Raw genomic sequence first — 27,996 nt, forward strand, 5'->3', positions numbered from 1 at the left:
CGACTATTCTAAAAATGAACAGATGGAGCCTGCGTAAGTGGGATCTTTGCTAAGGAAGTAATATTGAGGGGAACAAACAGGTTATTTACCCGTGAAACACTCTGCAGACTGTTAGTCGTACGCAGCTGTGCAAGAGGCCGCGGTACGAGGGAGAACGCACGGCAGCCGGAGGGTGCGCTGGGCCCCCGCTGCCAGCGGAGGAGAAGGCCGCGGCCCGCAGGGCCTTCCCACAGCCGCTCGCACCGCCGCGGCCCTGCGGAGCCCCGCGGGCACCCCCGAGGGGACGGGGAACGGCCTCGGCAGCGCCGCTCCCCCCGCGGCCGACACGGACCCGGGGCTGTTCGGAACCGCCAGCAGCCCGGCTCCCTCCCAGACGCCGAGTCTCGGGCTCTCCGGGACTCCTCCGTTCCCAGGGAAGAGCCATCCCGCGGGACCGCTGCAGCGTACGCCCTGCCGGCCGGAGCGCGGAGGCCCCCCCGGCGCGCGGGTGAGGGAGGGGGGAGGCGGAGGCCCGGCCCGCCCCGCCCAGAAGCGGCGCCCTCCCACCGCCCCTCAGAAGCGCCACGGCCAGCCGCTCCTCCCCGTGGCCCGCCGGCGGGGCGGGAGGCGCTGGCGCCCCCTTGGTGGGCTGGGGGCGAGGCCCAGCCGCCGGCGTCGGGGGGCGGCCCGAGCCGCGCCCGCCCCGCCCCGGCCCGGCGGCCGCGCCGCCTTGCCCTTTGCCCGGCCCCCGCGCTCGGCCAATCGGGCGGCGCCCTGTTGGCTGTGCCCGGCGTCCCGCAGCACGGTGCAAGATGGCGGCGCGCGCGCGGCGGGGTGGCCTGGTGGCGACCCTCCTCGCCGGAGCTTTGCTCGCCTTCGGCCGCCTGCCGCTCGCCCTCGGGCAGGCGGCGGCGGAAGGCACGGCGGCAGCTCTGCCGCACCGCCGCTTTGAGTACAAGTACAGCTTCAAGGGGCCGCACCTGGTGCAGGCGGATGGGACGGTGCCGTTCTGGGTGCATACGGGCAGTAAGTGCCGGGCGGGGGGCGGCGGGCCGCGAGCGAGGCCGGGCCGCGCCGCGCCATGTTCCTGCCGTGCAGGCAGCCGTGGCCGGCCCCGCGGGGGGCACGCGGCCCTTCTTACTTGGGGAAGAGGTGGGAAGGAGCCGCCCCAGGCCGTGGCCGGGGGGCGGAGGGGCACGGCGAAGATGGCGGGGGCCGGCGGGACCCGTCAGCCTTGGTTGGCTTCCGGGGGCCGCCGAGACACGGGGTGGAAGCGGCGGGAGGTCTTGCGGCCGGCAGCAGCTGGAAGGGAGAGGGGCCGGACTCGCCGCCCCCTCTCCCCCGCGCCTTCTGCCTCGCGGGGCCGGGCCCTGCCGCGGGCCGGGGTGCACCGAGCGCGCCGTTAGGCTGGAGCGGCGGCCGTGCCCCCCCCCGCCCCCTGGGCCCTGTCCTGCGGACTTCCACGTAGCCCCAGAGGGACAGAGGAGGTACCGTAATAGCGGTAAAACGCCTGCGCGTCCTCCCCCCGTTTCTTCGGCGTGCGGTTCGAAGTTACCTGCGGCCTTTCCTGTGGTGCCGTAGCTCCGTTTGTGTGAGGCGTTGGCTCAGGACGGTACGAAACTCTTCTTCGTGAAGTGATGATGTGTCACTGCTGGTCAAAATGACAGCCGGCCTCGCGTCTGCACCGCGTACCCGAGACAAGTCGCTACGCTTCTGTGCGGCTAGAAATCCTGTTGAATTTCGTAATATAAAAGCTTGGAGTGGAAATTGTGCCTTGGCAAATACGACTTCATTGAACCTGGTTTTTGCAGTTTGGGTATCCTCTGCAGTATGGGTTAAGGATTTGATTCTACTCAAAAAGGCTTCCCTAAGTGCCCCCCTCCCGTAAAATGTATTGATATTCACAGTACGTAGGTTCTACCTTAGTATAATTTCTCTGCAGTAACTTCTGCTGTGTTTTTATTTTTTTTCACGAGACTTTAATTTAGCTTCTTTTGGTTAATTCATGAGTGTTAATTTTTGACTTATTTGACATTATGCTACAAGTGACATGGAGGAAACTGACTACAGATAAGCTTTTTTCCCTGCTTTCTTTAAGCAGATAATCACAAAAATAAACGTTATTTAATACAAGTGAATGAATCTATCTCTCTAAATGTATGCCTGTTATTCTTTTAAATTATTAAAACCGAAAATTAGAACATCTGTTTTTAAAAAGCAGAACAGAAATCTATGATTTCTGGAAAGCCACGTGGGATACAGCAGAAAGCTAAACTTGATTTTTTTATTTTTTAATTAACTTTATACGTATCTTAACAGCAAGACCAATGTTCTATTTAAGTTGTGCATTGTGGTCCTAAATGGAAGGTAATTAAGTCTTCTGTAAAGCAGTAGTAATCAAGTTGTTGAAAGTAAAGGTGTGGGGGTTTGATTTTTTCTTCTCTCAAGTGGTTGAGTACTACACTAAAAAGTTACTTTGAAAACTGTTCTCAAGGAGACCAGAAAATTTTGTGAATTTAGAGGATTTGTTAATTGGCTAATTAAGCACTTGCAGTACTTTCTCTTTCATATATTCAGTGTTGGTTCCTTTCCTTTCTAGATGCCATACCAAGTGCAGATCAGATTCGTATAACAACATCTTTGAAAAGCCAAAGAGGATCAGTGTGGACAAAAAACAAGTCAATATTTGAATACTGGGAAGTCGAAGTGACCTTTCGAGTTACAGGAAGAGGCCGCATTGGAGCTGATGGATTGGTATTAAGAATTTGATCTAACTGAAAAAAATAGACGTGATTTAAACAGCGAATCTTGACTTATGACTCTTGCTTGCTTTCTGTAATAGGCAATCTGGTTTACGGAAGAGCAAGGCTTGGAAGGTCCTGTTTTTGGGGCAGCTGATAAATGGAATGGTGTTGGAATTTTCTTCGACTCCTTTGACAACGATGGAAAGGTTAGTTGGAAGCAAACTCTTCTAGCAAAGATTATAAATTAATTTCCTGCCTCTTTTGTACATATAACTTTGTGGAAAAAAAATTAGGATGTTCTTTTCCTACTCTCCCTTCCTTCACTTTGAAGGGATAAATTAAAATAGTCAAATTTCCCTTACAGATTTTTTGCTAGACTTTTTCACACTTTTTTTTTTTTTAAAGCTTGAAAGTTGAAGCATAACACATAATGCTATGCACGCATTGGTTCATGTGTTAGGTTTGGAGGGAAGATGCCATGTACATATGTACAAACTGAAATTTGGAACGTCCATGCACAATTTGAAGTGTTGATATACCTGAAGATGTGTGCTTTGGAAGAGGCATATTGTACCAAAATATGACACTGTGGAAACACAGATTTCTATGTCTGTCTTCAGACATGCTCTTTTTCTTGCAACAAATCTGCCTTGAGCAGTTCAGCAGCAAAAATTCTGTAGCAGATGGGGGTGACAGTTGCTGTTTTGAATTTCCAATTTTCCAGTCCAGAACAATCCTGGGAAACTTTAACAATACATAGTAGGTCTGCTTTGCTTCCTTTGCTTTTCCTGCTTTGGCTTGCTTTTAGATGTTTTAGATATATTTTTGTAGGTCTACCAGCTTTTTTCCTACCAATGGCTTTTGATATACAGCAAACTTCATCATATATAAGTTGAAAGACTGAAGGTGATGTTTATGTTTCTGATCTTCAAAGACAAAGACGTATTGTTTGACTTATTAAGAATTTTTAAATCCTTTTTTTATTCCTTTTTTCTGACTTCTGGCATGAATATGGACACTGGTGTGGTTTAGCTGGCTGAAGATGCCATCTATCAAAAATTGCATGTGGACAACACTGTGTTTGCTAGAACTTTGATAGCACTGGGACTCTGATCATGACAATTTTAGTCAATGTGGTGTGAAACCCTATTTTAGAAAGTGATGATGTGTCACTTCTAGTCAAATCAAAAGTCTTCGTCATGCCTGTATTGGTCTGACGTGTCTTAAATACGGGAGTTTGTAAGACCTTTTTTTAATGACAACCTGTTACTTTCTTCAGTCCCAGTATGGAGAAATTCTTCTTTGTGCTGTTTTAGTGTGTTCACTGGAAGACGTTTGGTGCTGTAACTGGTCCTCAGCCTAATATGCTAGCATCTAGAAGTAGACTTCACCTAGTACTGCCAACTCAGAGCACCCTGATTATGACGCTGATCTAAAAACTGCAAGCTTTTTTTCTCTTCCTCCTGAGGCTGTAGGTCATATTAGAGTTGAATTTTTATTTCTCAGTAGGAGGAGTGACAAGAACTTCTTAAAAAGAAAAATACGGTTTCATAGCTCTAAACACCTGAAATTGTAAGAACCACGCTAAGTGTCACAAGAGTTTACAGCATATCTTTCCTGTGACCTTTGGAGGCAAAAAATTGAGAACTTATTCCCCACTTTGGATTCTCTTCTGTCTTTCAAGTTCTTGCATGCAGACATGATCCCCTGCAGAAATTGGACAGCCCATCGACCATTAGCATTGAATACTTTTGTTAGTCGCTGTCTACTGTGCTCTAAGGTAGATTAGACTTGGGTTGCATTCATGAGTGCTTTGAAATTGAACTGTTTGTATATGCTTTGTGCAGAATATATGCAAGTATGCTCTGAACTACTTCGATATTACTGTTGTTAAATGGAAATAAACAGTAAGAAAATGACATTAAAGTATTCCAGTGGTACTGAGCAGGTAATACTGATGTCAAAGCAATTAAGCTAGCCAAACTTCATTGCTGAGAAGTAGAAACACTGGTGTATTTCTGTACACAGGTGTACCCTTCTGTAGTCATCACAATCTATGTGATGAAGGAAAAGAAAGATAGTTTGGTTGTAGTGGTTTTTTGAAGACAAAGGACCACCCTACCCCACCACTATGAATTGAGAAGGACATGATTTCCTGAATTCTTGAAATCTGCATCTTGTTTTCTTTTCTTAAGAGCTGGTAATCTGTTTCGTGGGACAGTATATTCCTTTATGTCGTGGTTTAACCCTGGTAGGCAGCTAAGCATCACACAGCTGCTTGCTCACTCCCCCCTGGTGGGATGGGGGAGAGAATCAGAAGGGTAAAAGTGAGAAAACTCGTGGGTTGAGATAAAGACAGTTTAATAGGTAAAACAAAAGCTGCACGCTCAAGCAAAGCAAAACAAGGAATTCATTCACTACTTCCCATTGGCAGGCAGGTGTTCAGCCATCTCCAGGACAGCAGGGCTCCATCATGTGTAACGATGACCTCGGAGGACAAATGCCATAACTCTGAATGTCCTGCCTTCTTCCTTCCCCCAGCTGTTATTGCTGAGCCTGATGCCATATGATCTGGAATATCCCTTTGGTCAGTTGGGATCAGCTGTCCCGGCTGTGTCCCCTAACAATTTCTTGTGCACCCCTAACCTACTTGCTGGTGGGGGACTGAGAAGCAGAAAAGGCCCTGAGGCTGTGTAAGCAATAACTAAAGTATTGCTGTGTTATCAACACTGTTTTCATCACAAATCCAAAACGTAGCCCCTTATAAGCTACTATGAAGAAATTTAACTCTATCCCAGCCAAAACCAGTACACTTTAGGAGATGATGAATTGAAATGTTGAAGGGGGAAGGGAGATTAACTCTGAAATCTTGTGCTCTCATAAAAACTGGAGTTCACTTCATAAACTCCTGGAGGCAACCAGAATAGCACTGTAGCATTATCATTTTAGCTTTTTCTTATCCTCTAGCAATTTAAATAACTGGGGATGTGTTTAGCAGACTTTGTTTAGTCTCTGACAGATAGCTCCTGAGGTTTTTCTAATGACTGTGACAAGGTCAGCAGGATGTCAACATACATAGTGTCTGGATATTTTTCCCAATGTTATGTAGCCAAAGTTGGATATATTAAATTATCTATTAGTTTTAAGATCTGTATCTTCACTACATATGAATTTGTCCCATCTGTGGCTTTTATATTTCTTTATTTGTCAAATGATGGTAATTGGTAGCATATCCAGGAAATCAATTTATGTGGGGTTTTTTCACCCCTAACAATGCAAAGAATGTAGCAGTCCCTTGCAAAGCATGCAGCATGACACAGTGCTACTCAGTCATTTTGCTTATGTAATCCTGACATACAGAAAGAGTAAAAACATCTGTGATGTATCTGTAGTGTAATGACTTCAGGTGCTTTATTGCAGAAAGGCTATCAGTGATGTTACTTAGTTTCACTTGGAATTAAACTATTCCATTTGTTTGCTATTTCTTTTTCTAGAAAAACAATCCTGGAGTGATCATTGTAGGCAACAATGGAAAACTTCTATATGACCACCAGAAGTAAGTTTATTTTCAGTGTTAATGATGAAAGTTTGCTTTTGAATGATGAAATATTGCATGAAACTCTTTGAGAAACATAAAGGTTTGTTTCATATGAAACTTTGTTGTTCCCTTTATATTTGAATTTTTCTTGTTGTTAAAACACTGTTTTGGTGGTAACAGCACAGAAATTGGCAACTGATGAATATTTAAATGGCATATGTCCTTTGGGATGGGTAAACGGAGATAAATGGAGGTACAGACTTTTTACTTCTTTATTGCTTATGGATATCTTTATCCACACACAGCTAATAACTGACAAAAGTGACTAACTGAAGGCTAATTGCCTGTTACTAAAATTAATTGGTTTAATTTTGTTTTCTGATTGTTCATTGTCAACAGCACAATTGACATATTTTTGGATTCTCTGAGAAGAGAGGTGTCTAGCTTAGTTGGTGCAGTCCGGACTATAGCTTATGTCCATCTCAGTTCACATGTGCAAGGAATATATCTTAGAAGCAAACAGATTTCCCCACTACTGCATTCTATCTATATTGTGTCCTGTGTAAAGCATCTGGTACTGTTGATCCCAGACTTCAGAAAAGCTCAGTGCGCTTGTGGGACAGCTTTTGAAAAACTTGCATCTTGAAAAGCTATCATGATGTTGCTTAGTGATACATTGATGCTTTTTTGTCTTAGCTCATAAATCATAAGATATAGTTTTATGCAAGTTGTCTTCTTGCATAGTGATGGTTCCACGCAAGCATTGGCATCCTGTCAGAGGGACTTTCGTAACAAGCCCTATCCTGTTCGAGTAAAGATAACATACTACCAAAAAACATTGACTGTAAGTACTGTGAAATAACATAATTACTCACGTTTCTCAGCTTTTTGAGTGTGAGATTGACCCAAAGACCCCATATGTTAATTCCAATATTCTGGAAAATGTTGAGCTCGGTAGCAGAAGCTGGAAGGAGGTGCAGTATGTTCAAATGCTAGACAAGTTCTTTTAGCTACGTTAGTGCATCTGTAGTTTCCTGAGCTGACCCAGCAGGTATTGCTGATTTTTCTGATGTTACTTAGGAGTCAGTCATGCTAACGTACTTGTATGTGCTCGGACCCTTCTGTTGCTATTGACTTACCTGTAGAGGTGTCCCAAAACCAGTAACTGTTCCTCAGCTTCCAAGTGGTTGCGCTGCTCCTTAACTTGCACAGTATTTCTCAAGCTGATCTGAGAGCTGCAGGGGGTTTTGTAGCTGATTGTAAGAGGTTCTTGACATGTGACTAAAAAACTGAAGCTCACTCTTTGACAGTAAATTTAAATTTGCTACTTGAGGCTTCCCACCTCCAAGAAATAGTAGGGCTTTGAAGATTAAAGAAGATAGAAAACCATTGGTATAAGGGAATCTTCAAGTCTTCTTAAATACTATTCAGATGACTGTGAATCCTTTCTAGATAAGGAGAGAAAGATACTAACGTGGTGCTGAGTTGCAACAGCTATGAAGTATGTGTTTCTTGGCTTCTGATTTCTTCTGAAAAGATGCTTTTCATAGGTATTAGCCATAAAGCACACAGCTGTCATTTTGTGGTAAAAGTTTCTCTAAAAGTAAACATGAATGCACCTAAAAGTATGGACCTTGTACTGTGTTGTAATGGTAAAAGCTATCTGTTACTCATGAATGAAAATTAAATTTCAGACTCCAAGGCTGCTCTCTTTTTGAGTGCGCCTGGTCCCTAATGCTTTATCTAGGAACTCCTCTGGCCCAAATGTTGCTGTTAACCTTAGCAGTTCTGCAAATGCAAATGGAGGAAGAGAATCTCTCTAAGCTTAGAATCAACCTAAGAACAGTAAGGGATTACTCTTCTCGATCAGACCAAAAATTTATGTTGCCCAGAACCTTATTGGGATATATACTTTTGATAGACTGCCCTTTAATGATCCCCGAATCAGGGATTTCTTGAACTGGAGTTAATATTATTATGCCATGATCAGTTTTAGACTAGAATAATTCCATTTGGAAGGGATCTGCAACGATCATCTAGTCCAACTGCCTGACTGCTTCAGGGCTGACCAAAAGTTGAAACATATTATTAAGGGTATTGCCCAAATGCCTCTTAAACACTGACAGGCACGGGGCATCGACCACCTCTCCAGGAAGCCTTTTCCACTGTTTGACCACCCTCTCAGTAAAGAAATGCTTCCTCATGTCCAGTCTGAACCTCCCCTGGTGCAGCTTTGAGGCATTCCCATGCATCCTATTACTGGATCCCAGGGAGAAGAGCTCAGCACCTTCCTCACAACATCCTCTCCTCAGGAAGCTGCAGAGAGCAATGAGGTCACCCCTCAGTCTCCTTTTCTCAGAATCACTATGGTTGGAAAAGACCTGTAAGATCATCAAGTCCAACCATGATCCAACGCCACCATGCCCATTAAACCATGTCCCACAAACGAGACAAACCCGGAGTCCTCAGCTGCTTCTCACAGGACATGCCTTCTAGTCCTGTCACCAGCTTTGTTGCACTTCTCTGCATTCAAGTACCTTAACATCCTTTTTAAAATTGTGGGGCCCACAGTACTCAGGGTGAGGCTGCACCAGCGCTGAATACAGCAGGATAATCGCCTCTTTTGTCCAGCTGATTATACTATGTTTGATGCACCCCAGGCTGCAGTTTGCTCTCCTGGCTGCCAGGGCACACTGCTGACTCATACTGAGCCTAACGGCAACCAGCACCCTCAGATCCTTTTCTGCAGGCTGCTTCCCAGCCACTCCTCCCCCATTTTATACTTGTGTCCAGTGTTACTTCATCCCAGCTGCAGAATCCAACATTTGTTCCTGTTAAATTTCATGCCACTGATGATTGCCCAATGCTCCAATCTATCTAGGTCCCTCTGCAAGGCCTCTTGTCCCTTGAGTCAACAGCACCTCCCAGTTTAGTATCATCAGCAAACTGACTACTGGTGCATTCAACTCCTGCATCCAGACCGTTGCTAAAAATGTTGAACAGCACTGGCCCTAGGATTGAGCCCTGAGGAACACTGCTGGTGACCGGTCGCCAGCCACATATAGCTCCATTCACTGCAGCCCTTTGAGCCTTTCCATTCAGCCAGTTCTCCACCCAGTGGACCGTGAACCTGCTCATACCACAGTTGGACAGCTTGTTCAGAAGGATGCTGTGAGGGAAGGTATCAAAAGCCTTACTAAAATCCAGAAGAACTATGTTCACCACCTTGCCTCCATCCACTAGGTGGATGATGTTATCGTAGGATATCAAATCAGATAGGACTTTCCATTCGTGAACCCATGTTGACTGTGCCTGATGATTGCATTGTTCTTTAGATGCCTTTCAATAGCACCCGGTATGATCTCCATGATTTTTCCAGGCACTGAGGTTAGACTAACAGGTCTATAGTTTTCTAAGTCTTCCTTCCCTCATGCCCTTCTTGTAAATTGGAATAATGTTGTCTAGCTTCCAGTCGGTGGGGACCTCCCCAGACTCCCAAGACCTTTGGTAGACAATTGAGAGGGGTCCTGCTATAACATCTGCTAGCTCCTTCAGTACTCTGGGATGAATTCCATCTGACCCCATCGACTTATGAATAATCAGCTGATACAACTTGTCCTTTACAATTTCAGTGTCCACAAATGGCAAGTCACTGCTCCCACAGCTGTGGTCTTCCAACTCAGAGGACCAGGCAGCCTAAGGTCTATCAGTATTAGTACAGACTAAGGTAAAAAAAGAGTTGAATGCCTCCATCTTTTCTTCATCCCTATTTGTCAGGTGACCGTCTTCAACAAGTATTGGTGCAATGTTTTCCTTGGACCTCCTTGTGCTATTAGCATACTTATAAAAGCCTTTCTTGTTGTCTGACACAACACTGGTGGGTTTCAACTCTTGTTGAGCTTTGGCCTTTTGTGCCTTCTCCCTGTATATGCAAGCCACAGCTCTGTAATCTTCCTGTGAAGCCTGACCTTGCTTCCAGAGATCATACAATTTCTTTTTCCTCTTGAGTTCCAAGAAAAAAAAAGGTGCTTCTTAAAAACTGACCAACACTCATGGAGCCCTAAGCCCTCAAAAGCAGTTTCTGGGGGAACACTGGTAACTAGCTCCCTGAGTAGCTTAAAGTTTGTTCTCTTGAAAGCCAGGGTAGCAACCCTGCTGACCTTTTTTCTCATTACACCAAAAATTTTCAAATCTACCATTTCATGATCACTGTGGCCAAGCCAGACGCCTGCCATCACACCTTCCACAAGTCCTTCTCTATCACAAACCAGTCTAGGAGGAAATCTTTCCTAGTTGGCTCACTGAGTACTTGTGACAAGAAATTATGTTATTTTCAGGAATTTCCCGGATTTGCTTGTCACAGCAGTATGGTATTCCCACTTGATGTCTGGGAAGTTGAAATCTCCCATAAGGACAAGGACTACTGACCCAGAGGTTTCTCCTAATTGCCTATAGAATAACTCATCGGTGCTATCATCCTGGCTGAGTGATCAATAGTGGATGCCCACAACGACATCTGCTTCATTTTCCATCCCCCTAATCCTCATCCAGAGGCTCTCAGCCACATCATCTCTAACTGTAGGGGCTGTACAGTCAAACCTCTCCATTACATACCGCGTGACACCTCCACCTTGCCTACCCTGCCTATTCATCCTGAACAGCCTATAGCCCTCCGTCCCAGCACTCCAGTTGTGGGACCTATTTCACCAAGTCTCACTAATACCAATGACGTTGTATCTCTGGGAACGGACCAACGTTTCCAGTTTGTCCTGTTTGTTTCTTATACTGTATGTGTTGGTGTACAAGCATTTCAGATGTGCTCCTAAATCCTCAGTGCTCCCTGGAACAGTGTAAATGCTCCCATTAGCATCCTCAGGTGATGCCGTGCCATCCTTTGGCTTACCTTCATCTCTCCTGATGGTATCCCTTTCCCCCATGTGTTCCTTTCCACACACTGATCTGCCTTGCTGCTTCTTACAACTGAAATGAATACATTTTTGTACGTGTCTGAATTCTACGCGATATGTCCTCTTAAGTGATGAGTAGAAAATCTTGAATTTTGTTCATGCTGAACTTTGAATCAGGCCTTTTTTTCATTTTTAAAATAGAAAGCTTATGCATTTTCTTTTTACAAAGTGTCTTTCAGAAAAGAAATAGTTTTTAGTTTCTAGTATCAGCTGCTGAATTACCTGATAAGCTGTATTTGTGACCACTACTGTAAACTGACAAAGCAATTAACACAAATAGATTTATGTGTTAAAAAATGTAACTATTTATCCTTTTAGGTATTAATTAACAATGGCTTCACTCCGGATAAAGAAGACTATGAATTTTGTGCAAAAGTGGAAGATATGGCGTTGCCATCACAAGGATATTTTGGAATATCTGCAGCAACAGGGGGACTTGCAGGTAGCAAATGTTAAAAATTGTGACAAACGGTGTGGAAACTTGGAGGGCTTGCAAGAGAGTGTTTTTTACTGCTAGTGTTGATCCGTTTGACTCCCATTCCCAAATTACTGATATGCTTAAGGCCTTTTCCTGGCTAAAGCAGAAGGACTTTCAATTTGTCCTGACAAAGACATTGTGCAGTCTCATTCCCCACCGTGTAAAATCTTGGGAGGACTTTGGGAGGGTGCTGTTGCCTGAAGATCCTTTGCAAGTGCAAGGTTGACTTGGGAAGTACCAGGATTTGTGATGTCTAGCAGTAGCAATTAACAGTTGGTTTTTGTTTTGTTTGTTGAATACAGATGATCATGATGTCCTGTCTTTTCTGACCTTTCAGTTGACTGAGCCTGGGAAGGAAGTAGTAAGCATCTTTATGCATAATTAGTAAAATATGTTATTGTATATGTTTTGTATGTAATACCAGATTATGTCATTTCCTCTGAAGTCATGCTTGGCATCCCTGTTTCAGGATTTTGTCACATCTGTTTTAGAAAAATGAGACTAATACTGTAATGTTTCAGTAATATTTTAATTAACGTTTTCCGGACCAGAATTCGTGAAGCAACACTGAATCAACAAAAATCCTGATGTTAAATGAAAACATGCAGAGGAAACAAGCTAAAAAGTACACTCTGTTTGGAAAGTGGACAAATTATCTGTTCTTGCTTTCAACTTCCCATACCTCTAGAACACTTCTGTACTGCTAAACAGTATCTATCTTTGTAAAACTTGATTTCTTTTTAATCACGGAAAGTACGTATGTATCAGGAAAAAGCTATGGGTCTCCATAGGAATGTCTGGTTTCTCACTTCAGCTTAACTTTTGGACTTGATGATCTTACAGGTCACAGAATCACAGAATGATAGGGGTTGGAAGGGACCTCTGGACATCATCTAGTCCAACCCTCCAAGGTCTTTTCCAACCTTAGTGATTCTGTAATATATTAATGTGCTCCACTCCACTAATTGTGTTATGTCTTCAAATCTGAAATCTGAACAGCCTTGCTGGAGAGTAAGTTATATAGGAGTGGTGGAGAACATGAAAACATCTCTCTCCCTGACCCCCCCCCCCCCTTAATGTTTTAAAGCCAACACCAGATGCAGAAATTCCTCAAAAAGATAAAGAGAAGTATCAAGAAGAGTTTGAACACTTTCAGCAAGAATTGGATAAAAAGAAAGAAGAATTTCAAAAGGAACATCCTGATGTGCAAGGACAGCCAGGCAAGTTATTTGAGCAGTTTTTCAGTTGTCAAGGAAAACGTTTGCTTTCCGGGATATTCAGAACTAGAGCCTGATACTCTGACTGATCTTACTAAGCTCATACTGATGTTATTTACTTTATTTAAGAGTCTTTCATCTTTTCTTTGTAAAGTGTTTTCTGAAATATAAAGTCCCTTTTGTCATGCCTGGATTGAGAACAAAACAAACGAATGGAAACATGGTGGAAACAATGAGAATCTGTATGGAACAGTAGAAGGGAGAGAAAGTCATGCATCCCTCTGTAAACTGATGATTAAGGAAGCATGGCCTTTTTTAGTTGTTTGAAAATATATTTGAAAGTTCACCTTTTTGGTCTGTTTCTGCACATTTATAACAAACTTTTTTTTTCATCTTGTTTTATGGATGGTTGTTAAAGATGGGCTAGAGGGTGTGCTGGAACATGTGCTTGCTTGGAAAAGCTTTTTCATGCTTGCCTAGTATCGGACATGGGTTGAGTTCTGTCAGTTTCAGGACCACAGCATTAGCTGGCATTCAGTGTTGGTATTTGGATTGGCTAATAACCAAATTTTCTGCTTGATGTTGTTGAAAACTGTGGTCTTTATTTTTACATTTTAAGCTATTGATAAGAAGTCTAAGTTTGGTTGGTTAAGGCAGAATTGCCCTTTCCACTATTGACACCACACATCTGCAGCTCTCAGCAAGCATTGGTTTAAAGACACTTCAGACTGAACAGTGTTTTTCCACTGACTTAAAATAATATTTAATTTAGGGAAATTATAATAATGACTCTTGCCCAGTTTTTTGAGTGTTTAGCCAAAGTGCTTTGACTTTGATTGTTCTGCTGGTTCTTTAATTTAATTTTTTTTTTTTTGAGCTGGGCAAAAAAAGAATCTGCTTATTTGAAAATATAATGGAGGTCAGTCTATTTTTTACTCTTGTGGCTTGAATTAGCTGTATTTGAACACATACATATCAGGAATATACTTCAGGCATCTACACATGAAATTTCAGGTTGTAATTTTTTTTTTTGCACAGTGCTAAGTTATGACTGTTCTAAAGGTCCTACACCATTTTAACTTCATCTGTGTTTTTGAAATACTGTCCAGCCTGCCATTGATAAGAAATAATAATCTTTTTGACACAGATTCTTTTGGACTTTCTTCTTTCTGATGTTGAAGCTGGGTAGGAACTCACTCAAAATGTGCAGTCACTTCTCTATTTCAAGCTACTTTTTAAAGCTTACTTTTTCTAAAAAGTAGCTGTTACTTAATACCTGCAAACCTCTTCTGAAGGATAGTTGGTAATACAATGCTAGCTTATGCAAAGGTAGCTGCCTCCTAATAATAACAGCATCCTGTTTCCATTTTATGTTGCACATTACCGAAGTATTGAAATAGGAACTCTAAGATGGAGTCTGGGTTTGAATGTGTGGTTATCTCTGTTCAGTTGTTCTGATCCCATTTGGGTATCCTTTGCTATGGCAATGGTGATTAAACACCAAATACATCAAATTATGGGGAAAAAAATATATCCATGTGGAAACTTTAAGGGTGCAAGAAAAATAATACAATGCAACTTATGAGGAATGCATATATGTAAGTGCTACCTGTGCTTTTTTCTATCAGCGGATGATCTTTTTGAAAGTGTAAGTGATCGTGAACTGAGACAAATCTTTGAGGGGCAAAATCGAATTCATCTTGAAATCAAACAGCTTAATAGGCAATTGGACATGATTCTGGATGAGCAGAGGAGATACGTTTCTGCAGTCACAGATGAGATTGCTAAAAGAGGAGCTGGTTTTCCAGGTCAACAAGGACAGGTAAATAAAAAAACCCAACAATCCACTGTGACTGATAGCTCAGCCTAATTTCAGCAGCATGATTGATTTGCCTTTTCCAAGATATGTTGATCTTTTTCTCCCCTTCCCCTGCCCCCCACCAGGTTTCCCAGCAAGAGATTGAGAAAGTTGTGAAAACTCAAGAAGAGGTCATTAGACAAGTAAATGAAATAAGGTAAATGCTTTCTAAATATGAAGGCTGTATTTTGAATTTCATACTATTTTCCACCTTTTATAAATCCTATTTATTATTTCAGTAGGAGAATATTGACAAACTTGGAATTTCTCTGTGTCAGTTCCTTAGTGATGAGTCTCTGCATACATTTAATTTCTATAATAAAGTAAGTTCATGTCCCTGGGGTGGCTAAGCCCCCTAATTTGCCTCTTTTATTATCATGAGATTCCACTTCAACAGATAAGTCCAGTCTCTCTAAAAACAGTCGATTTCTGCTACTGTGATAACCTGCTACCTCATGGAAATTTGTTGCTCTGACTTTGGAGTATTGATTGATAACAACACGAGCATAAATGCCTTTGATTTATAGCTAGTGAACCTAAAAAACCAAAAAAAGGTGTATTGGAGTAACTTGTCCATATACTCAGTCTACTCCTGATACAATGTTTATATGAGTTTGTCATATAATATTATGAATAAAATCTATAATATTATATTTGGATAATATTATGAGATATATATTTGAGGTTTTGTTTAGTGTAAACAACATATAAAGGCATGTAAGTAATTCTGAGAAGCAGTTCTGTACAAATGAAAATGTCTGTGTATGTAATAAGAGTTGAGATTTATTGCTTATTCTTCTAATTTTGAGGTTTTTTTTAAAGTAGTTCACTTCTTTCTTCAATATAGACATATATTTTTTCTTTGTTTCTTTTCCCTAATTTTGCCATGACTGCCTAAAGCTCATCTATTGAATATTTCTCCATAGTTGTCCGTTAAGGTTACAGATTTGTATATCTCAAAAAGTATTTACAGTTTTATGTCAAGTCTCTCAGAATTCCAGTGTGTACAAGCCTTTGAGAGGCCTCTTCCCCACCCCACTCCCCGCCCTTGTAGATTAACCTATTTTATCAGTAGGAGTAGGGCTAGGCCTTGAGGAAAGCATTGCTTCTTGATGGCAGTTGAAACAAAGGCCAGATCTGGAAAATATTTAATGTCCTCTCTTATGTCCTCTCTTGGCCTGAACTTTGAAAAATAAGGGGACAAAAAGTGCAGTTTCCACAGTCCTGCACCTGTGAAGGAGTAACTCCATCCATCAGTACAGTCAGGGGACTGATCAGCTGAAAGCAATTTTGCAGAAAAGAACTTTGGAATCCTGGTGGACAAGAAGTTGGACATTAGACAGCAATACATGCTTACAAGAAAAACCACCAGCAGCATCCTAGGCTGTGTTACGCAGGGCGTTGCCAGTGGGTCGAGGGAGATGATTATCCCTCTCTATTCAGCACTGGTGACACTGCATCTGGAGTCCTGTGTCCAGTCCTTGCCACCCCAGTACAAGAGAGACATGGACATACTGGGGGGACTCAAGTGAAGGATCATGAAAATTATTAAAGGGTTGGAGCATTTGTTGTGCAAGGAGAGCACAAGTCTTAAGAGGAGTGGCTGAGGGAGCTGGGGTTGTTCAGCCTGGAGAAGAGGAGGCTGAGGGGAGGCCTCATCGCTCTCTACAACTACCAGAAAGGGGGTTGCAGAGAGGTGGGTGTTGGTCTCTTCTCACAAGTGACTAGCGACAGGACAAGAGGAAATGGCCTCGAGTTGTGCCAGGGGAGGTTTAGGCTGGATATTAGGAAAAAACTTCTTTACTGAGAGAGTGGTGAAACATTGGAACAGGCTGCCCAGGAAAGTGGTGGAGTCACCCTCACCGGAGGCGTTCAAGGAACATGTGGACGTGGCACTGCAGGACATGGTTCAGTGGGTGTGGTGGAGTTGGGGTGATGGTTGGACTTGATGATCTGACAGGTCTTTTCCAACCTTAGTGATTCTGTGAGAGGCTGGAGGAGCTAGGATTGTATAGCCTGGAGAAAAGTGTTGGGGGTGTCTTATCAATGGTTATAAATACCTGATTTTGGATGTGGTGAGGGCAATAGAGATGGAGCCAGACTATTCTCACTGGTTCCCAGCGACAGAGTGAAGGGCAACAGGCACGAACTGAAATACAGGAAATTCTGTGTAGATGTAAGAAAAGAAACTTGTGAGGGTAGCTGAACACTGGAATAGGTTGGTTGCTCAGGAAAGTTTTGCAGTCTCCATCTTACGAGATACTGGAAACCCAACTGTCACTAAAAATACCTTGGTTTGTTAGGTGCTAAGACATATTGTCATACAGCACTTAAGGCGATGAAAAAAAAAAGGGGGGGGGGAAAGGCAGTCTAATATTAAATTACTGTTGCTTACATTGCGTAGTGAAGAGAGAAATGTGTTGGGTTTTTTTATGTGCTAGTGTATTGTGTAGACCGTTTTAGTAATCTTGTTCCCATTTCTTGTAGGTTAGAGAAAAATAGGAAAACATTTTTAAACTGTACTGTGATAGAAGTGCCTGTTTGTTCCTTACACATGGGCTGAATGCTTTTATTTAAAAAATAAAAGGTGTGTGAATATTTGATGGTCTAATTTTTATTTACTGTGTGAAAACCAGGCCTGTCAACTGATACATCAATGCCTTTTGTAGCAGAAGATAATCCCATTAAGGGAGACCTTGACACTTACAGACCTGTTTTCTTGCCTGGATGAATTCAGTTATGTGGCAATCTTGGGTAACTTACTGGAATCTAACTGTACTACATTAAGACTCCTGGGGGGATTGTTGGGTTTGGTTTTTTTGTCAGAGGACTTTCTGCCAGTTAACTTTTTCAGGGAACTTCTGTATCTTCAGGGACACTTGCAAGTTCCCAAGTGATTAATACTTTTGCTTTTTAAGATGCAGTTTTTAAAATCAAGTGAGAGGTATGCTGTACCTTTTCAAACTACGTTACCAAATGATGTAAAAAATCTTATCTTGAAGGTGCTATACTGCTAAAATGGATTTGAGAAAAAGGAATTTCCTGTGTTTGATAGGGATGTCTGTGTACTGTGTCTAAGATGTTTTACAGTTGCTGTGTTTAGCAGGAATGTCTTTAAGTTGGTTTAATCCTTCATTTATAGTAGTTAAAACATTCCTTACCTTGGGCTTAAAAAATGGAGAAAAACAATTGTTACAACTTGTTGTTGTAGTATATAAGCAGTTGTGGTTTTTTTCCTGTATTAGTTCAAGGGCAGCTCTTGTGATTTATTTAAGTAGGTCAGTTTTTTGTAGAATCAAGATTAGAGTGCTTCCATTTTTGCACTTGTTCTTCCACGAAAGCTTTTGTTAATATTCTTGACAAATCTTTATACCTTGTAAGCAAATTAGATTTTCTTGTTAACGTTGGCAGTCTGCCCTTTTAGTGACTACTTATTAGGTATGAGTTTGCGTAACATCATCTTAATATTTTTCTTAGATTAAAGAAATGCTTTATTTATAGATAGAAATGAACAGCCCGCTGTTGCCCTGCTGGTCATCCCGGAGGAAAAGGACTTACTGTCCAAGTAATTTTCTTGTCAAGATTTGTGGATTTCTTAATCATCTGATTACAAAAGAATCTTGCATGTTCATACAGTAGAAACTATCAGCATGGTATTGTTCATGCAAAAGTAAATGTAAATTAAATTTGGTACAGACTATGTCTATATAAGGAAGTTATTTTGCTTTTAACAAATAGTGGATCTGTCTGGGGGAAGATGGGTGTGCAGATTTCTGTTGATTACATAGGGATGGTGGTATTAGGAGGGAGAGGAACGAAATGAGTGTCACACTTGTGTTCTAGCACTGGAAATAGTGGGGCAAGATAAACAATGTGATGGATGTGGATAGACAGAATTACTATCAGCATTTATTAGGCAGTGGTCATGATGATGGTTGCATGGGTTATTTAAGGAAAAAAAATCTTCCAGTGAAAAACTTACTTCTAAAATAGGTTATTATAACACTAATTCAAAGTACAGGTTAATATTAATCAATTTACTTTAAATAATCTACACAATGACAATACAAAAATACAAAACAATTTCTGGATAACGTATATGCTAATTTAAGTTAGGACAGATAAGGGGTTTTTTTGCATTCATTTTGTATGTATAAATTCCAAACCAGAAACGTAGAATGAGAGGTGAGAGCTGATTTGATTAGTTCTGTTTGCAGTGGCTTACCAGAAGCAAACAGCTGCTTTTGGTAACTCCTTTTGATAACTTTGCAATATTAAAAATTAGCTTATTGAGGTAAATGTTGAGAATTTTGCAGAAATCCATGGCTAACTCCAGCGGGCCTAGAGTGCAGTACATTATCTGGAATAACTGGAAATGTAACTGTGGAAAGTGATTGATCTTCTAACATGTGCTGGAAGTGGGATTGAGCTTTTACAAAGATAACAGGAAAGGGTGAATTCTTGGATCTTTTTGTTACTGAAAGTGAAAATAATTTTCTTGGTTATGTGGGAAGTATGCAGAATACTGGTAGTCTATGATGTTAAGTTGATTTGTGTGTTAAAGCGGTATTTTTAAGAAAAACTGGTAGTCTTCACTTTGAAGAAAAGTATACTGTTAATCCAGCATTTAATAGGGGCTGTAATTCCTAAATGCTTCTTTGTTAAAGTGGTGTATCTACAACTTGATACAATTGTGTAGATTAATTTAGTGTGTGGCTTTGACTCTGCAGAGGGATCTGGACAGGCTGGATCGATGGGCCGAGGCCAATCGTATGAGGTTCAACAAGGCCAAGTGCTGAGTCCTGCACTTCGGTCACAACAACCCCAGGCAACGCTACAGGCTTGGGGAAGAGTGGCTGGAAAGCTGCCCGGCAAAAAAGGACCTGGGGGTGCTGGTTGACAGCCGGCTGAATATGAGCCAGCAGTGTGCCCAGGTGGCCAAGAAGGCCAACGGCATCCTGGCCTGTATCAGAAATGGTGTGGCCAGCAGGAGTAGGGAGGGGATCGTGCCCCTGTACTCGGCTCTGGTGAGGCCGCACCTCGAATGCTGTGTTCAGTTTTGGGCCCCTCACTCCAAGAAGGACATTGAGGTGCTGGAGCGTGTCCAGAGAAGGGCGACGAAGCTGGTGAGGGGTCTGGAGCACGAGCCTTACGAGGAGTGGCTGAGGGAGATTATGTTGTTCAGTCTGGAGAAGAGGAGGCTGAGGGGAGACCTTACCGCTCTCTACAGTTGTTGGGGTTGTGGTGAGATGGGTGTTGGTCTCTTCTCACAAGTGACTAGCGACAGGACAAGAGGAAATGGCCTCGAGTTGTGCCAGGGGAGGTTTAGACAGGATATCAGGGGAAAAACTTCTTTACTGAGAGAGTGGTGAAGCATTGGAACAGGCTGCCCAGGAAAGTGGTGGAGTCACCCTCACCGGAGGCGTTCAAGGAACGTGTGGACGTGGCATTGCGGGACGTGGTTTAGTGGGTGTGGTGGAGTTGGGGTCATGGTTGGATTTGATGATCTGACAGGTCTTTTCCAACCTTAGTGATTCTGTGACTTAGTATGTAGCTGCTTCAAGTAGTTCAAACATGCTGCATAGTTCTTATAGAATCATGCAATTGTTTAGGTTGGAAAAGACCTTTAAGATCGTCAAGTCCAACCATTAACCTAACCCTGCCAAGTCCACCACTAAACCATGTCCCTAAGCACTTCATCCACACGTCTTTTCAAATACCTCCAGGCATGGGGACTCAACCACCTCCCTGGGCAGCCTGTTCCAATGTCTGACAACCCTTTCAGGGAAGAAGTTTTTCCTACTGTCCAGCCTAAACTTCCCCTGATGCAACCTGTGGCCATTTCCTCTTGTCCTGTCACTTGGGAGAAGAGACCAACACCCACCTCTCTGCAACCTCCTTTCAGTTAGTTGTAGAGAGCGATAAGGTCTCCCCTCAGCCTCCTCTTCTCCAGGCTAAACAACCCCAGTTCTTTCAACTGCTCCTCACAAGGCTTGTGCTCCAGACCCCTCACCAGCTTCGTTGCCCTGCATTGAACATGCTCCTCTGGAGCCCAGTAATGGAGTGAAAGCTGCTGTAACACTAATATAGTATATCTATGCTTGCAATTTTTACTTCTGGAGAGTTGTCATAGTGCCTTTGAATAGATATGTACCTTCCTAGTTTTCTCTTTTCTCCTGTTTTTGGTTTTTTTTTTTTAATTTTTAGTTCTGTGGTTTTTGAATTTTAATGGCATGAAGAGCAACTGATGCAAAGCTAAAATATGGGCAACATCTTTATGAAGATTATTTGATGCTTAACTTGCCGTTTTCACAATGAATATACGCCGTCGCAAAATCAGTAATACAATTTTGTATAACACTTATAAATATGATTATATGTAGTTGTTCGCAGTTTACTCACTGAATAGTATTAAAGCCAGGTGTTTTTTTGGTTTTTTTTCTTATGTGAAAGTTACATCTGAAAGTGTTCAAGGCCAGGTTGGATGGGGCTTTGAGCAATGGGATCTAGTGAAAGATGTCCCTGCCCACGGCAGGGGGGTTAGACCAGGTGATCTTTAAAGGTCCCTTCCAACCCAAACCATTCTATAATACTGTGATAAATTGCTGACCACTGTACAGAGAGTTAGGAGTTTACCTTGAAGGCATTGAAGTAAGCTCTCATCTGAACAAAATGTAAAATTTTAAGTAAATGTAAAAAGAAATCCGAAGACATACATTTGGATTGTTTATTCTGTTAATAATGAAGAGATTAACATTCACATGATAAATATTTTAGCTGTAGAATAATCCTCTTTGCAACTGAAAAGAGACATCATAGTAGGGGAAAATTATACAAACATATTGATTAGAGACTAAGTATTTTTCTCTCATTGACTAGTTTACCTCAAACAGAATTACTTACGGTACCTCAACTTTTTAAGGATTTAATTTGATTTGTTGTAGAAGCAAAATGAATTCACATGAAGACAGTATTAAGTATTATGACAGTGCATATTGGAAATGAGTTTCTCGTCTAAATGATAATCATGAAACAAGGATGTATCTAAATCTTTTCTTATCCCTAAAGCCTCTTCTTTATTTTTATTTCTTACATGACTGCTTTTATTTATTTATTTTTGAAACAGCTTTTGGTTTTCTTCGAAGATTGCATTAAACTCTGCTTATCCTAAAGCCTTGGCAAGAGCCTCAGATAAAACACCTGTTTTAGACTTCATCAGTCGGGCAAAGCAGATGTCTAGCAACAGAATATTTGCCAGATCTTGTTTTCAGCGTGACTTTGGGAGATGGTGCACTGTACAAATTGAAACTGTGGAATTAAATATTTTAAAAAAATCTTAGTTTGATTAAGGAATTGTTTCTTGATAGCTATTCTTGGAAGCTAGAAAAAATGTTTTCTGCCTTTTGGGGCACTATGTATTTAAAATTAATTTTACTGGGCTAAAAGGTGTCCAGAATAACTGCTGTTTGTAGAAAAGCTGTTCTGTGCTGAAAGATGTTTTGTTTTTTGTCTTATTTCAGAAATTCCATGGCTGATACTCTGAGGTTGATCAGTGGAGCTCAACATCCTGGCTCTGCTGCAGGAGTCTATGAAACAACTCAGCACTTCAATGACATCAAAGAACACCTTCATGTAGTAAAGAGGGACATTGAGCATTTAGTACAACGAAATATGGTAATTTATGTGCTGGTAGTGTAAAGCAGGACTGTAATTCTTCTTTATTTGGCTGTTAGTGAAAAGCTAGGATGAGCCAGCATGCAATTTACGGAGCAATTAATCCTTCATTAAGCTGTTTTGCTAAAACTGCACTGCCTCGACCTAACTGCATGATCTGTGTCTTGATGAGAAGTTTTGCACAAAGAGCATGACTTTTAGTCTAATTTCCTGTGGAAACAAGGTCAAGCAATTAGGTTTTCTGGGTGCTTTTTTGTGTTTGTCCCCCTACTTAACAGCTCTATACAGAGGAGATTCTCTATTGCTTCTGCACAGAAGGGAGAGCTTTAATCAGGGGAAACTTGGGCAGGCTCCGCTTAAGGTCTTTTAAGTGTGAAAGATGACTACATCCACATTCAGAAGCACGTTAGTCTAGCCTAGGTAGCAATTAAGCTGAATTAGCTTATGATCCTATAGAAGGTTCTTGATTTCTGGGTTAATTTACCAAAGATTTATTCTTTCCCCTATAACCCTCAAATTAACGCCAGTCAGTTTATCTGAGAAACATAAAGGTGAAAGGGGAAAGTGAGACAGGGAGTAAGATTGTGACTTTTCAGAGTAGTGTCATTTCTGTCTGTTTTCTGCTTGTGTTCCAATTTTTAGATCGTGTTGCAAAGACCTTGTTTTGTTTCTTACATATAACAGTCTTTTGATGGCATGTCTTGTTTGCTCTTTTCTCAAATATTGTTTTTCTTGTTTTTTAGCCATCTAGTGAGAAATCAAAGTGTCCAGACTTACCACCGTTTCCATCGTGCTTATCTACAATGCACTTCTTCATATTTGTAGCAGTGCAAACAGTGTTATTCATTGGTTATATCATGTATAGGTAAGTATATTTTTCTTTAAAGACAACAGGGGCAAATGATTTTTGAACTTCTGACTGGAAATACAATTGCGGTGGTACGATTATGTTAATCTGCTTTAAAACAAGCAATCATTCAGATTGGAAGAGACTGGGAAGTCTGTAGTTCAACCTTCTGCTCAAAGCAGGGTCGACACTGAATTCAGACCAGGTTGCTTAGTGTTTAGACAGGTCAGGTCTTAAAGACCTCCAAGAATAGAAAATTTACCACTATTACGGACCCCATTGGAAATGTTTAATTATCATAATGCAGTTTGCTTTATTCTCCCCCTGCCCCCACAGTATATCTAGTGGGAACCTGCCCTGTTTCAATTTGACTGTTGTGTCTCTTTATTATAATATTAACCTCTGTAAAGAAACTGTCCCTGTCTCCTCAGTCTTGTGGGTATTAGAAAGCTGCTGTTAGACTCCTTGAAGCTGCCTTTTGTCCAGGATGAAATAGTCCACTTCCCTCCCTCCCTCTCTTCTCTTGAGGCATGTGCTTCAGCTCTTGACCATCATCCTTGTGGTCCTCTGCTGGACTTACTGAAGTTTATTAATATCTTAACAAAATCTGATGTGATTTGATGTTTTTTTTTCCCCCTATATGTACCTACAAGCTACTTATCTCATCTTAAAATTTCCTCAGTGAACTTTTTTTATGAAACCTTCATCCCACTCCTACATATGATATTGATAGTGTATGGACTTCTCCTTTTTTTTTTTTTTTCTTTTTTCCCCCCCTAAACTAATTGGGGAGTTTTCTCTGTTCTCTTCCTCCTCCTTGTAATGTCATAATGTTCAAATTAAATTTGTGTTGATGGAAAGGAAAACCTATTGAGAGTAAGGACTTACTTGCTTGGTAGTCTTCCCTCCTGCTTCTCACACACACTAACCAGGATAAGGAGTAGGGACCAAAATAGCTGCATTGCCCTTCAAAGAGAAAAAGCTGTTTGCTACCTCTGTGGAAGGGTAATTGGTGTTAATGTAAGACCAATGCTGCTGATAGTACTTTTATTGTGTGTCGCCTTCTCTACAAAGTGGACAGAGTGCATTTCTTATGTATGTCATGTTAGGCCATCAACTGGAAAGATGGCTTCTAAGACAAATGAGGAGCTGGTCCCCTGCAGTTCTTTTTGATGCCCTTGTAATTCTAGCATCTGTGTGGCTGATCCACAGTATCTATATCCACTAAGAAAATAAATATGCTCTGTGCCAGAGGGAAAAGGAAATCCCATTTTAAGTGAATTCTTTCACTGCTTAGTTGCATGTGTTTCCTTTTCTATGATGATCTTTAGGCCAATGAGATACTGAGAAGCTTTAGAAAATTTTAGTTAAAGTATTTTAAAAATCAGTTCATGTGTTCTTTCACAGTTTCTGGCTTCTGTCCACAATGTTTTGTTTCCTTCTGTGTCTGATGCAAAATTGGAACTATAGTGATGCTACCAATGTCTTTGTAAATAGAAAAAATTATATCCTGTTTTTGTAACATGACTTATATTTGATTGCCCTAAGTCTCTGTTGACAAGGAATGGAATCTTTTAATCCCCAAATAAATATTTATTTATTTATTTAAACCAGTTAGCTAGTTTTATAGTATAAGTACTTAATGAATTCTCTTCTGCTTTTTCTTTTAGGAGTCAACAAGAAGCAGCAGCCAAAAAGTTCTTTTGATGACCTGTTCCTTTTGTGCGTACATAACAGCAGTATGTATGCACAGAAAATTATACACTTCTGTAAATGAGGGAAATTTTAGTGTTGGATATACTTCAATATTGTAAATTATTGAATTTTGTTAAACGAAATGAATTCTCATTTATACTGTTAATGCTAAAGTTAAAAACAGACTGGGGAGTAGTGGAGAAAATGCTAGATAGTGGAAGACTGCGAACCCTATCTAGGTCTGTGTTTTCAGCTAACTTTCTCATAAATACTGGAAGGCAGATGCCGTATTCCTCTTCTTTTGTTAAGATTCCAGAGGAGGGAATTGAAACTCCCAGGTTTGGTGGTTGTTCACAATGAGAATTGCAGATGGATGATTTGTGTAGAAAGCTTGCCATTAAGTGTCCTGACATACCAGTTTAAAAAAACAAAAGCAAACAAACAAAAAAACCCCAAACAGCTGCTCTTTATTTTTTTAGGGGGGTGAAAATTTGTTAGAAACATTTCATTTCTTTACCACTTGGATTTAACAGTTTAAGAATTATTAGTTAATTCTAACTCTTCATGAAATATAGATTTAAGCACTTTTTAATATGTGGACACAAAGGCAGGCCTTTAACAGTCTGACTTTTGATACCTGATATAGGAAACAAACTATACAGAACAAGCAAATAAAGGCTTATCTTCTTATTTTGAGTTTTGGTTTTAGGCAGTGAGAGAAAACATGATAAAGTAGTTTTCTTCAAGTATATTGTGGGACTGATTTCTTTTTTGTAGTTTCAAGGCTGTCTGTAATCTTATTTGGAGATTTGTGGAACTTTTTCAGCAAAGTTATCATTGCTTTATACCTCTTCAAATCTGATTTTATTAAGGATGTGTTTAGTGTATGAATATGTCTTTACTTCTATAAAGCTGTCTTGTGCCTTTCATGTATCAAATACAGACGCTTTGATTTAAATCTTGACATGGCAAGTATTCTAAACTACAGATATTGAGTGTTAACCTATTTCTTCACAAGCTGTTGCTTCAGACATGTTTGTTAATCCAGCAGATACTGTAGAACCAGTTTTGTGTGTCAATTCCTGCTTTAATGTCAAAAGTGTAAGACTGAACATGTGGTTTTGATACTGCTTATCAGGTGAATATTTGCTTCAGGAAAGAAACATAGCAGATAGCCCAAATTAGGAATGTGAAATGGACTAATTTTGCCTTGTTTACATTTCTGTGGTAACTTTGTCCTTGAGTTGTTTGTGTGTAGAGTTAGAATAGGGTGTTTTGTTTTGTTAAAATTCTATAAAATACACAAATGCATCAGGATATTTCACTTTTAATTATTAATCTGTTAGTCTGAATCTGCAAAAAAATTATCTGGAATCTAGCATACTACTACTGCATTCCTACAGTCTACTCCCTTGGAGTGCAACACATGCTGCCAAATTCACTGTAACTAAGAACACTTCAGTATTGTGCCTGTCGGTTTGGAGAAATGATAAATCTATGCAATGTATTTTATTACTTAAAATACAGTGTCCAAAAACCAGATGTCTGTGCTCCACCAATAAAACGATACTACCTACACACCTATTTACATAGATGCAGTATGTAGTATACTGTAAGTGGTACAGCTTTGTAGATTTCTAATTTGAGAAGATTTTGCTGTACTAATTGGAGGAACTACTGCCTCAAGCTAATCTTGCTGGATAAATCAATGAAAAAACCTTTTCGGATAAGCCAGAATAACACATAGGAATTTATCCATTCAGTTCTTTCAACACCAGCAAAGATTTACAGGTGCCTTGAGTCTAAGCTATTACAACCTTGACTCTTCTAACTAAACTTAATGTATTTTCTTAAATTGTTCTGAAAATGTACGGTGTTGTTCCTTTCAATTGCAAGCCTTCCTGCATCAGTGCAATACCTAAACAGAACTCCCTCTCTCACAGCAGGCTTTGCAAGACCCTTTATGCAGAAAGGCTAGCAATTGTATTTTGGTAAGTAGGTACATATATCTGGCATAATGAGGAACAGCTTTAATGTATCAATTGGAGGAAGCCTGTATTTTTTGCTACTGTGAATTTATCCAGGCATAACTTTATTTTAAAGTTGGAGCAGCCCATACTTTCGTGTCTTTTGTTAGAAAGAAGAGAAGGCTGAGGATGGTGTCTAGGCGAAAACTTGAACCTATAATTGTATCTTTAGTATGAGGCTCAGCTTGTGTGTTTATGCTGCTGATAGATCTGACATATCTCCCATGTGCAACTGGGAAACTTTTGTATTAGGGAGCAGAAGGTCTAAAGTGTAACATCCAAAAAGTGATAACTTTTGCTTCGTGCTTCATTTCACAGTCGTCTCTCCTTGGAACTTCCATAATTGCCTCGTCACTCACTGGATCAAAGGAAAGCTCCCAATTGCCCAGCTCAAATTTTGTCCTGTCTGTCCTTGAAGTGATAGCAACAAATAATGGACCTTAAGGATGTTTGTCAGTCACTGTAGCCTCCTGTTATGGCTGGCTACTAGAAGTTTCTTTCAACACTGATAGCATGCTTGATTCTTATCAAGCAAGATTTCAGGACTAGGAGGAGAAGACACCTTGGAATCCAGTTTGACAATATGGGGGAGAACAAGTCTAATAATGGTATTTGAAGTGTGGGTGATAAGTAGCAAACATTTGGCAGTGACAAGAGAATCTCATTGTACTGGTCAGGGTACGTTAAGTACGTGGTCACACCTGAATTTTTCAAAAGTAAAATTCACAATATGGTTTGTAAATTACCTAACTTTCTGTTTGAAGAAATTTGACATTTATCGATGCATCAGTTACTGTAACACCGAAGACTGTCTACTGTTTTTTTTAAATTCAAACAGCTGACATTTTCATGTGTTTGTTTCTGACTAATGTAAATTGACACTTGGAGTTCAGAGATAACCTTATTTGAATAAAGATGCATATTTTTAGTAAGCTTTTTTCTTTTAATTTGGTACTTTGCAATGAAATCCAA

General features: G+C 41.0%; 1 protein-coding gene across 4 annotated transcripts; it reads left to right on the forward strand.

Annotated features, from left to right (window-relative positions):
- Window positions 1-791: 791 nt before the first annotated feature.
- Window positions 792-27,952, forward strand: LMAN1 (lectin, mannose binding 1). Of its 4 annotated transcripts, none has more exons than XR_009484578.1 (14): window positions 792-1,005; window positions 2,579-2,733; window positions 2,822-2,929; window positions 6,218-6,279; window positions 7,006-7,105; window positions 11,547-11,670; window positions 12,009-12,067; window positions 12,794-12,926; window positions 14,552-14,745; window positions 14,868-14,938; window positions 22,302-22,455; window positions 23,199-23,320; window positions 24,973-26,988; window positions 27,343-27,952. XR_009484578.1 is itself a non-coding variant. In XM_059833407.1 (14 exons), the coding sequence occupies exons 1-13, from the start codon at window positions 792-794 to the stop codon at window positions 25,007-25,009; spliced, it is 1,533 nt and encodes a 510-aa protein (XP_059689390.1). In that variant the 3' UTR covers window positions 25,010-25,041; window positions 27,343-27,952. The 4 variants fall into 4 exon arrangements, 3 of the variants coding, with proteins under 3 accessions (XP_059689390.1, XP_059689391.1, XP_059689389.1); XM_059833407.1 differs by having other exon boundaries at window positions 24,973-25,041; XM_059833408.1 differs by having other exon boundaries at window positions 24,973-25,024; window positions 27,343-27,362.
- The last annotated feature ends 44 nt before the right edge of the window (window positions 27,953-27,996 follow it).

The sequence above is a fragment of the Gavia stellata genome, chromosome Z (genome assembly GCF_030936135.1).
Source record: "Gavia stellata isolate bGavSte3 chromosome Z, bGavSte3.hap2, whole genome shotgun sequence".
Taxonomy (NCBI): Eukaryota; Metazoa; Chordata; class Aves; order Gaviiformes; family Gaviidae; genus Gavia; species Gavia stellata.

What these genes read in the sequence shown, in the direction of transcription:
- LMAN1 (XM_059833406.1), top strand. Translation starts at nt 792, where the DNA reads ATGGCGGCGCGCGCGCGGCGGGGTGGCCTGGTGGCGACCCTCCTCGCC. An exon ending in ACTACCAAAAAACATTGACT is followed by an intron (nt 7,106 to 11,546) that starts GTAAGTACTGTG and finishes TTATCCTTTTAG; the next exon opens with GTATTAATTAACAATGGCTT. An exon ending in CTGAGCCTGGGAAGGAAGTA is followed by an intron (nt 12,068 to 12,793) that starts GTAAGCATCTTT and finishes AATGTTTTAAAG; the next exon opens with CCAACACCAGATGCAGAAAT.